The sequence below is a fragment of the Antrostomus carolinensis genome, unplaced genomic scaffold, assembly GCF_000700745.2.
Source record: "Antrostomus carolinensis isolate BGI_N321 unplaced genomic scaffold, ASM70074v2 scaffold9062, whole genome shotgun sequence".
Taxonomy (NCBI): Eukaryota; Metazoa; Chordata; class Aves; order Caprimulgiformes; family Caprimulgidae; genus Antrostomus; species Antrostomus carolinensis.
Window position 1 is genome coordinate 74,612 of NW_010298985.1, and position 12,382 is coordinate 86,993.

Genomic DNA, 12,382 nt, shown 5'->3' on the forward strand with positions numbered 1-12,382 from the left:
GGTGACTCACGCAGAAAACAAAATACCCCACCGCTAAGCTAGAGAGATGCTATTCTCCATAGAGTATGTGACTGTGATATTCCCTACTTTGGCATCCTTTTTTCATTAAAATGCCTTATGCGTAGTTTACTAGTTCTGAGGTCTCTTTTGCACGATCACTGATTACTTCTACACAGTTTCGGAAGAGAAAATACTTTGGTAACATGAACCAAAATGGCAGATGTTTTCAAATTGCTCTTCCACTGATAGCTGGAAAAACTGGATGGATTTAATTTAATTTTTTCCATATACTTCATCACATCATTAAAGCAGAGGCATAAACATTTCTTTAAAAAGAGGACATTAAAATTTAGCCAAAAAGCTTCTCTAATTACATTACATTACATTACACGCGTATACAAAACCAGGTTTTCAGCAAAGCCCATTGGCCTCACATTTCAGTCTCCAAAGGCAAATGCTTTTGCTGCTCTGCTGCCCCAGGCACCTCCCTTTCCATCTGTTTTTTCTTGCCCTTAGCTGTGCTATCTGCAGAGCTGCACTGAGAAGCCGAGCAGGGAACTGCATGGGATTAGAACAGATATACACATATCTTTTTTTGCAGAGTCATTCTTTTAAAATTGGATGCGTTCCCAGGTCTGATGAAGCTCACAAGCAATTCTACCAATACAGCTGGGCAGATAATGTGAGGGCAGCAAAAAGCTTCTGGCCTGGGAGAAGGAAGAGTGGAAAAGTGGGAAAAATAATCTGTTTAAAATGCAAAAAACTCATTCTTACAAACGTGCCTCACACCCTGAGGTGAAACACGCTACAGTTTTCAAAAGCTTTTAGCAGACATTTTTCTAGTTCTTGCATACTCACAAACTTAACATGCATTTAAAGTGTAAACCACTGAAATAATGTGCCGACAGGGCCAAAGTTATTATTCTACCCCAGAGCATCTGTAAGGCTGAACCATTTCACTGCTATCTAAGGTTGGCAAATGAAGTTCTTCAAGGAGTCTGCAATGCTAGTCACTCTTGCACTGCTAACAATTTCTGCCTTTGTTTTTTTGTTTCTTCTTCTATGTAGTCAACAGCCAACTTTATAAAGCTCAACATTCTTTAAGAACTGATATTAAACTAAGAAAACTCAAGTCTGGAGCACCATGCCTGCAGAAAGCTTCTGAGTATCTGTTCTACTTCTGAGGCCATCACTGATTTTGGCCAGGCTCATGCCACTCTCATGCTCTTGTTAACAGTCAGTAACCGAGTCTCACACACATAAATGATCCCGGAAAGTGAGTGTTAAGCTTGCACATGTGCTTACTCCTGATAGGAAGCCCTTGATATACTTTACATAGGATAAGACACTGCTAATTAACTCAGTGGTGCAACCAAACTCCCAACGTTCTTTACCAGAGCTTTGACACAAAGCAAATGAAACAAGCTGGGCACGGATCCAATCACAATTTTTCATGGTTAGGACCATGCATGCTCATAGTAACTTTGTCTGAATGCAATGAAAGAACATTTTAATTCTTCATCCATCCAGTTAAGTCTTATGGGAATGATGACATTCCCCATCCTAGTGTGGCTTAGAAAGGAGAGAGTTTTCCCTATGCCCCAACAACTGGCTAAACCCACTTAGTGGCTGTCTCTCCAAAGATTAATATTATTTTCAGAGAGAAAAAAAGTAAAGCTGACTTCAAGCTTTCTGATCACTGAGAGAACCCATTCTCAAGACAATAATAGCAGTATATCTTGCCAAGTCAGATGCATTTCTTATTTCATGGACTAGTAGTACAGTAATTCTCAGTCATTTCTATAAGTGCAATGGGTCACTGGCAAGACCAGTGCAACCAACTAAGTGCAAATAAAAACTCACTAAATAAATTCAAGGCAAAACTAGATAATCTTTCCTCTTGTCTTGATCCAACTTAGTTGGATCAGTTAAAAATCTGAGGCAGGGAAGGAAGGGGGGAACATCCCTCACATACAAATGAATTTCCTCTTGTTCATAACATTCCCTGAATACAATACTATTTTGAGTAAGCATGAAAGAAAAGCTTCACTTAACTCATAATTAAAAAAACCCAATTTTCACAACTAGCACTCCATTAGTTATTCCTACTTTTACATGAAATTGCATCAAACACAACCACAACTGCAAAAGACACAACCTTAAATTTCAGAAAGGGGAAATGAGATTTTATTAACTATTACTCCTTGTTCACTTTAAGGTACAGAGAACTTTAATAAATTACCAAGAATTACTTAAATTTTGCAAGTACTTTTCACTGTGGCATTGTGCTATTGCTATTTCCAAGGATCCATAAGTTTTGACAATTCACACTGCAAAATGCTGTTGAATGCAAAAGGCGTGCATGAAGTGTTGACCCGTAGCACCCTTGAAAATTAAGCTGATGATTCTCTACATTTCTAAAGGACAGGTTAGGCCTGTGGTTTCAAGCTGACATTTTACAGTGCTAGCCATAACAGTTTTAAGAACTCTTACACAAAAGGAAATTTCTTGAAGAAAAACTTGATCAGTTTGAAATTTAATAGGCTGTATATGAGTGACCATCTAAGAAATGCAGTAAGAAGCTTGTCAGACTACTGTAAGCTACAATCTTTATACCTTCTCATGTGTATTTACCTCACACAAATGGCTGAACATTTCACAAATGAGTTTTGGCTGAATGGAAAAGATTTAATGTATTACTAAGCTGAAAAGTCCTATTAACAAGTTGCGTGCACACAGTTAGAAAGCCACATTACTCTTATATTGCTATTTTGTTATAGGAATAACTTTAAATCAGAGAAAAGTCACCTGAAACTTGCCATTATAATGAACGTGTCTGATAAAATGAAAGTTATTTATTACAGTTATTTCCTGCAATTGATTAAGAGATCTTAATCATCTAGAAATCATTCCCCTGGCTCATGTGTGTGCCTGAAATCTTCCTGACCTTCCTTCAAAATGCACACTGCTATCTTTTAACTTTCCTTTCTGGAAATGACTGAACAAACTAAAAAGTTTTATTCACTGAAGAATAAACAAAGTCCACCCTATCACCAGACATTCTTGAAGGAGGACTGCATCGTTCAGTCCTTCCTTTACAAGCTGAGCTGGTTGTTTAGGGAAATTTGCTCCTTTTCTCAGGAAGTAACTAGAAAAGGCAAGCAAAATCAGACATTTCACATGAATAGATACTTTTTTTTTTTGCCAGGGATTATCATTAGGTAAATAATTAGTGACCTTCCGGAGTGACTAGGCACTTCATTTAGGAGTAACATGTGCCTTTATATAATCTCAAGATAACGTGACTCCAAGCTAGTCGTCTGCTTGTGTCATTATGCAGCTACACATCCGTCACACATAACTTGACAACTGGGTATATTCCAAATATTTCCTCTTTTCCTGAAATATCCACTTTTCTGAATATGAGTCAGGACACAGACTAGATCTGATGTATTTTCAGGAGAAAACTGATATATATTTTAGGGAAATGTTACGGTAATTGTAAGAAACAGAGCTATGAAAAAAACTCCGAAAAATCTAAAAGTTGTTCCAGTATATAGTAAGTCCTGTATCTAAGCACAAGGCACGTTTGCAAGGCTTTTCATTTTTGTAAGAGAGGTTCATGAGGGGAAAATGCTGTTACTGTTTGCAATGAGCAGTGCCTGGAAGTCCCAGGCACGCACCAGTGTCTGGTGCTTCTGAGAGGAAGAGGAATGATTTTAGCCCTCAGAGTCATAAGCCCATTTCTGCAGAGATCAATTGTTTGCAACAGTTTGACACCTTTCATAATGAGACCAAACACATTTATCAAGCACCTTCCAGATGTTATTGATCCGAAGGCATCGCTATGACTCGCCCACAAAAGGTGTGTGCTGGCAGCCCAGGTTGCAGTGCAAACTGCTTTGTTCTCAGCCATCCCCACGCTGGAGTAATTATGGCTCAAAGAAAGGACTAGGAAAACTAATTTCTAAAAGTCAAACCACTTGTTACCTTTCTGCTAATGGTACCACCCAAGGAGGTTGATTCTAGCAGCTCTGTCTCCTGGTTACTGGTAGAAGCCATTTAATTACTTTTGACATGTTACTAAACAGCTACAGGTCAGCTACTTTCAAGGTGAGATATTCTAAGATAACTAGAAGAGCTGAATTCCTTGTTTCTGCTGAACTTCCTGGGAAAACTTAGACTTGGATGTCGCTAGCAGGGGCTGAAGCAGAACCGCTGCCTTCAAAAAGTTCAACAACCTCTTAACATCTCAATAGCATCTTCACGTTTCTCCTGATCAAAAATTACATTTTAAATTAAGTTTTGTTACTCTGGCGTCCTTGTAAGTTGTTCTTAAGTACCGTAACAAAAGCAGCCCCCCTGTGCCTAGCACCTCAAAATCCCCACCCTGTCAGACGGTACGATGTATGTAAGGTACACTTGTTCATGAAGGCAATACAGTCCCTTCCTATGATGAACAGAGAATGAAAGTAGCACTTGAGAGGTTCTTCATCACCAGCTTAAGCACACCTAACAGGATGTCTTCTGCCAGTGTCCACAGGACTTGGTCTACAGACCAAGAAGCCTACCAGTGGGAATGGAGAAGCTGTCAGCACCCAGGCAGAACTTGGAAATGGGAACTGTTCGTTGCTTGCTTTGGTCTCCCTGGGCATTGCTAAAGAGGGGACACTGGGACACCCCCTGAAACCCAAGAAAATCCACTCCTTTAATATACAGCAGGAAGACTCTTCTGAGTCTTTACACAGAGATGCACCCCCCCCCCCCCCCATGCTTAAGGGACAACTATCCCTAAGCAGAAAAGAGACAGAGAAGAAAGTTTTCCTTAAATATTCACAAACTAACCTACAGTTTTGCTTTTAGATATCCTTCTATCCCCATTACTATTACTTTTTTCAGGACTATTATCACATTTATATTTTACTAACAGACACCAATAGAAAGAAATAATTTGAAAGATGAGTTACAACTTGATGTCTTTGCATTTAAAGCCATATATGTTTCTGCAAGAATGTTACAGGCACTTGTCTGCACTTCAGCTCTCAGCAAGTCCCATTTAACCAATGCTGTTCAAATCGTGAATTTCTTGGGAATAATGATTCCCAAACATAGACAAAAGTTTGATAAAACTGGGAGGAAAAAAAGAAGTACCTCTGTGTGTGGGAAATCACAATTTTTATTTACCCTGCTGAGCAACATGTAGAGAGTTTTCCAATGCTGGCATCTTTCATTCAAAATTAAATTCTAATTTTCAAATTAGAAATGTAGTTACCTCCCCCTTTTTAAAAGTGACACATTCATTCCCTAACTTGCAAGAACATAAATAAGCAAAATACACAGGCTTTAGTGAATAAAATTAAGTCATTTTAGGGTTTCTCAGTTCTGGATGAAAGCAACCTACGAATAAACCAAGCATGAATTCACCTGAAAACAAGGCAAGCCTGCAGATAAAAAGGCCCAATTATCTAAGTAGCGCCACAAACTTCAAGCAAGCATTTATACTGCAAAACAAGTTCATGTACAGAAACCCACTGAAAGCAGTGATATTCACCTGTAGAAGTACGAGCATCCCCTGACTGTGTTGTGAGTAAAGTGTTCCTGAGTCTTCTCGTTTCCAAAGTCCTCCAATGGGTCTGACCACAGGATATCACACATAGGTCCGTATGCAGGTGGTTCCTTGAATCGATCTAACTAAGAAAAATAGGAGACAAAGAAATACTAACTTCTTTCAACTACGTATCATAGAAACACTGAAGCAAAGTTACTGTTTTTCATTCCATGGGTTGTCAAACAAAGACTCAAAGCAATCTATTTTTCAGCTTCGGGTTGCTCTCAGCTTTAAAGCAATGGATTTTGAATAACAGTAAAACACTCCTTGCTAACACTAATAGAGAAGGAACAGATAGAACTAAAAACTAAGAGGTACAGTGGATTCCCATTCTACGTGAATTTCTGTGTTCAATTTTTTATCCTTTTTCAACTTTTTTTGCAAACATTACAGTGGACAAGAGAAGATGGTATTTCTGTATTTCATGATTTTTCTAATATCATGGCACTTGTTTTATGTTAGTGAGGCACCTCAAGAAAAAAATACAATAGTTATTTCAAGGCAACTTCTCATTTTGATTTTAAAACATTTTCACAAAAAATTGTATTTAAATACCAAGATAACATCTCTGCATTACAGCATCTTGCCACGACATTCTTGTTGCTCTCATAACCTGAACCCTAATTAAGCAGCTAAAAACTCCTCTTTCTGCCCAATTATTGGTATAAAAATTCAAATTATATAGAATCATACTGCAAATAAGACAAACTATAGTAAAACAGGGAAAAATTAAAAATCAGGATTCCTCTGCAGGAACTCTTTCATATAAAAACATTCCTTGTTAAGATGAGTATATGAATCTGTTTTGGATTGCAAGACTTTCTCTACTCTGAGCAGAAATACCAAGTAATGATATAGTAGCATACCTAACAAACCTTTTTTTTTTTCCTCAGAAAAAATTTTCAAAGAGAAAGAATTGGTTTAATATGTTTACAACACTCAGTTAAAAAGTTTTAATAAGAGACCTCTATAATTTTACATTTGCATCCTCATCATGAAATATTCATAGCATTTCTACACTTTTAACTTATTTCAGCCCTCTACCAATTAATCATTTTGTAACTATAATTCATTTACATTAAATAAAAACTCATAAATATGCAAAACCAATTCTTGCTGATTGTCAAAGACAAATAAACCTGCTGGGGGCGGGGGAGGAAGAGTGAAGATGTTAATGACCCTAATCTATAATCTGAGAGCTAAACAGCTTTACTCTGCCATTATACTGTTGCAAAGCCTACTAATTTTTGCTTAATGAGATGGTGAACTTTTACCTCAGAAACAAAACTTTACATTCAGTAATTTTTAAAAGTACAGTTAATAATCTAATTGCTTCTAAACAAAAACACATAATTACTGGCTCAAGGTTTGTTGTGGTTTTTTGTTTTGTATTTGTTTTTTAACCGTATTAATTTCTTAGTAGGCTACAAATTAACCTTGGAATATAATTTAGCTTTTACTAACTTTAAAGCTCAGAAGTATATATCCATCTTTACCATCTCAAACTACAAGCAAGAAATGAGAAAATATTTCCTGCTGGAAATGCTAAGAATGAATGGTTTAAATACTTTCTTTTAGAAATATCAAATGAGATCTTTTACAAAACACCTGAAAAAAAAAAATAATCCTTGGTAACATGCAACGCTCCAGGTGGGGTCTCACCAGAGAGGAGCAGAGTGGCACAATCAACTCCCTCAGATAATCTAGCAGATATTACTTAAAATAAATTAATTCTATATATTCATTTGCTCCTAAACACTTATATACCTAACACTTTTTTCTTTTTTTTTCTTTTTTTTTTTTTTTTTTAAACACAAAGACGATACATCCTTTGTTTTACTGGATGCTGGTGATTTCCTCCCCTCAATAAAATATGACTAATTGTGGCAAGCCCTTTTATGTACTATTTAAAAAGACCTTTAAAAGGTGAGAATGTCAATATGAACGTCAAAATGACTTAGAAGCATCTTACACAAATGAATGACAGTGAGAAAGGATTCAAGTTTTAGTTGCTGGTGATTAACTGTTCACTATTAGACCTGAGCAATATTCAGACTTACTTTTCTGATGTCATCTAAGGTGTTGATCTCTGGAGACAAGCCACCATGTACACACAGGAATTGTTGGTTCATCAGAGCAGCCAAGGGAAGGCAATCGAAGGCATCCATGCAGGCATCATATACGCGTTCTGAATATTTGATTTTACCTTTTAAAGATTAAGATGGTATCAGAAAGTGCCATCAGTATTGAAGAGGAAAAAAGAAATTAGGATGCTGCTTAATATCTCAATCTTGCTCCCACTGCTCTCTCTTGCATTGAGGACTGTAGCAAAGCTTGTCTCAGTTCTTTAGGATTACTGTTATTCACTGCTGGAAAAATTATTCAGATTCTGAGATGAAACTAACAAAAGTTCTGCCAACTTTATTATATTTTTCTAAAAAACTGTAAATAAACAATTTAATATACCATTATACTCTGCCATGAAATCTATACAGTAGGCCTTAAAAAGTGTGCTGAATGGTTATAATCTACTACTTCATCGCTCAATATACTCACTGTGAAGTAATCAGAACTTTAGCCCAGTCCCTTATAATTAATTATCCACAGAAATGCCATTATGAAACGAATAAGGTGGTACAATGAAGCTGAAATGTTAATTTACCAATATGTATATTAAACTCAGTAAACCATGAAGCCTTTGAGCCAATTAACATTTCCTTTATCTCCAATGCTAAAAAGGAAACACAGACTTATGGCAATAGCTTCAGCTTACAGTACCACAGGGAAAAAAAAAAAAAAAGCTTCATTGTGCTGGTGAAGGTCTACATCTAATGAGCTTCTATGTGTCACTGCATCTTTTCTTGCAACACAGAAAGGAATTCTTATAAAAACAGCAGCCCAAAAAGTTTAAGCCTACTTACAAGGTAAATGTGAAAATGCTATACTTAAAGAGGTGGGGGAACAACAACAAGAACAAAAAAACCCAGCCAAAAACCCCACAAAAATTCCTTGCATTTTTCTCTTGCTGCAGATGAGACCCAGAGATGCCACCTCCTCCACTAGCAACCAGGGACCTGTTGCAGAGGTGCCAGAGCTGGCGTGCTGGCAGGTTTTGACTGCCAGGCTGCTGTGTGTGGCACCAAACTGGCAGCTGCTGCAAAAAGTAGCAGCAGCTCAGGTTTATTACCCAGAGCATCCAGGCCCAGATGGCCCCGCAGAAGCCTCAGGCAGCTTCCCAGGCCAGGCTGGCAAGCTGAAGTGTCCCCATACCTGCGGCACCAAGTGACGACACCCCTGGGTTTGTATGGGTTGGTCACTGCTCTGTGGATGGTCTAATCCCTTCCTTCCTGCAACACTGAGACACCCTCTTCCAGGCCCTGCAACTGGAAGCCCCCTCCAAAGCGTAGTGATTACAATTTAAAAGTAATGATAGTTAACGTGAAAAGTACATTTAAAATTACTGATGGGAAACAAGTATAAAATACAAAATAACAAATCAAATGGTTGAAAAGGGAGTTAAGAGGAAAAAGGTTAAGGCAGACTTACATTCTTGCTTAAATGTGAAATACTCTGTTAAATGTCTACATTCATGATTCCCACGAAGTAAAAACAGTGTTTTGGGGTAAAGGATTTTCAAGGCCCACAAGTACAGCACACACTGCAAATCAGAAACAAGAAAGAAAAATATAATTCAAAATTAATAACCTATTTCAAGCACTTATTTTCCTCTCTACCAAAAACAACTAGCAGAAGAAAAAGTATTGTGTGTGAAACATTTATTTTCAACAGATGAACTTCACTCTTCTTATGCTGTATTCAAGCATTTATCTGCACTTCAACCTGGACTGGCTGAAACTAGTATCAGTATATTCTGTTCAAGGTTAACACTTTTGGTAAGTGGTATCTCCCTGTTCAGCCGTGCATTGCCTTCAGTGGCCACAGCTATCAAGAAGGAATTTCTGTGCATCTCAAAAACTCTCCACCTGGCAGGTTAGGCAGAAACTCACCACGGAAGCAATTTCACTGGAAGATCTGCATTTCCTGGCTTAAGGAAAAGCTGGCCTAAAACAATTTAACTCACACTTCAGGAAATACCTCGGCTTCCGGTATTCAGAGTTTTTACATGAATGCTTGTTCATTTTTCACTTAACTTTGTTCTGTACAAACAACCAAGAAAATAATCCACAAAGCTCCTGCATTAAATGAAGGAAGGTACTACAAAGCTTCTATAAAACCTTTTATCTTTCCAGAAGATTTCTGTTTGAGATGACATTTCTTCTAAACATGTTTTTAGAGATGAAAAAAAGAAGACTTAGAGAGGCTAACCTCTGCTCAGACATCTCAAAACCATCCAATTAAAATAGTTGTTTTGAAAACAAAACTGACAGGGCAATGATGCCAAACATTATGAGACTCTTGATAAATGAGTAAACTGGTGAACTTCATGGAAGATTTATCCTTTGTGCAGGATGATCCTGCTCAGGTTCCTGGCTAACAATCTCACAGCTCCAAGGAAGTTGATGGAAATAAGACCCATTCATCCCATGAGATGAGCCCACTGTCTACAAGAAAACTGTCTGAACAATTTCTACTCCAACCTTTCCTTTCTTAAACATCCATGAACTGCAGAACTGTTGCACGAGAAACAAAAGCTGTCAAAACCCTTCCATTTTAATTTGCAACTACCTCCTAACACTCCCTTTCATTCTGTTGACAAAAATTATTTTATTTATCTTAACAGTCAATAGCTTTTCTGCTTAGAGCAAAATCAGCAATTTTGTCAGTATAATGCCTCTCAATTTGTACAGTATGAATTCCCTTCCAGGGAATTCAGAATATCTTGATAAACAGAAGAAACAGGAGAATTATGTTAATCACATCTGAACATTTTGACTTCTGCTCCCTCATTTGCCACACAATCCTCATCTTAAAAACAAACAAACAAAACCCAACAAACTCCCCACCCAAACTCCCCACCCTCCCCCAAATTCCCCCCTCAAAATACCACCACAGGAAAAAGGATGCAACATTTTTTATGTTTGTGCTAAACCTCATACTATCCATAGATAATTACATAGCTCTTTGTCTTGGATTTATTACATGTAAACATCTGGAGGCTCTGCCTGCACTCTGTAATTTCTGTTCTCCTACTCAGAGGGTCTAGAGTCAGGTAAAAAGAGCAGAAAGTACAGGCAGCATCCTTCAGAACCTGCAAAATTAATTCTCCTTGGAAACACATGCAAGGCCTCTCAGCTCATGCCACCTCTTCTGCCTCCCCAGGTGCTATTGTCACTGCAGGAAGTGAGAAGAGATGTCAGAACACCTGGTAGATCATGCTGACATAATCCAGCATGAAATTATGGCATTATGAATTATCTGCTGTGGCCGAAAACAATCACAGAGGGTATGCCTGGAGAACGTTTGCTGGAGTTGGCACACAGAGAGAAGATTTGGATTTGAAGATTGAAATCCTCCAATTGAGAAGGAAGCCTGGACTTCATGTCACGAGTGCAATTCTCCATGTCTTTGATGATGACTTCATCATTACTTCAAGAATCCCCACAACCCTCCGCTTCTTTGAACTTACTGGCTAATGCAAAAATTTGATGTAAATGTTGTGAGACAAGAAGTTTAAAGTGATACCTCTAACTACGTAAAAAAATGTTCCAGCTTTTAAAGTTGAATCTAAGTTACCCTAGAGCTTCTAATCCTGCCAAAGCACCTTATAATTTAGAAAAACATAATTATTAGTGCTTAGATGAAGTATTTTATTGGGGGGGGGGGGGGGGGTGGAGAGAGAGAGGAGTGGTTTACATTTCCCTTATAACTCAGTCTTTCATTTTCACAAAGCCTTGGCATGACTGAAATTAGCACTACGTACTTAAAATATCATCCAGATTTGGGAAGCAGGGAAGATAAATTTGGAAGTTTTATCTTTTTGGCATTTGGTAGATTTACTTTTTTCTTTTTTCAATGCTTCATTTGAAGCACTCGAAAACCAGACCAAGAAGATAACAGAGAACCAATGCAGTACAGAAAGTTCTGTTTCCCTGCCACTATTCAAGTAACGTAAGTGCACCATTCACATTTGTATTGTTTTCAGTGGCACCATATCGAAGGCTTATTTTGTTTAGATAATCCCTTTAATATTCTCCCTTTTCTGTTCAGAAGTCCAGAGATGTAATGTTGTAATAGTAGACAGGAACTAATCAGCAGATTTTTTTTTTTTCCTATGCAAACTAAACAACAAATCAGTGTGATAATTTTTCATGGCTTTTCAACTTACACAGGCACTTACATACAAAAAAACTTATGTCCAGTCAACATATAATGAGCAAACATTCTGGTTTTATTTTTTTAAAAATTATGCCTTGCATATTGTAATTCTCACTGAAGTCAAAAGAGTTATGACAATTTGCCTTTGTTGAAAATCTGAGTTTACAATCTTCAATTATTTAGTAATACTACTTCCCAATAGCAAAATTTTCACTTTTTTTTTTTGTTTTCCTCTCCAACTTTTCCCATCAAGAATATACAACCATCAGCTCTGCTATGACTCTACATAAACTGTACAGACCTTGCAATCTGGACATCTCTAAGGTATTTTGACCAAAAAAAAAAAAAAAAAAAGGTCACTTTTCTTAAATGCCAGCCCTCAAACTGCACTCCTGCTTACTTGCTTAGTATCTTTTGGCTCTTGAAATAGCAGATAAATTAAATTTATAACAAAGAAGTAATCTGCCCACCTCCCAGCTCCTATGGTCAAGCTGTTTT

The 12,382-nt window shown here is 37.5% G+C and overlaps 1 protein-coding gene across 1 annotated transcript in view; it reads right to left on the minus strand.

Annotated features, from left to right (window-relative positions):
- The window catches only part of PPP3CA (protein phosphatase 3 catalytic subunit alpha), a gene marked incomplete at its 5' end in the record, with an annotated part of 114,245 nt that overhangs the window by 40,798 nt on the left and 61,065 nt on the right, over positions 1-12,382 (minus strand). Inside the window, 3 exons of the mRNA XM_010162636.1 lie at positions 5,552-5,691; positions 7,669-7,814; positions 9,155-9,266. Coding sequence (XP_010160938.1) covers positions 5,552-5,691; positions 7,669-7,814; positions 9,155-9,266 — 398 coding nt within the window. The remainder of the gene's footprint in view (positions 1-5,551; positions 5,692-7,668; positions 7,815-9,154; positions 9,267-12,382) is intronic.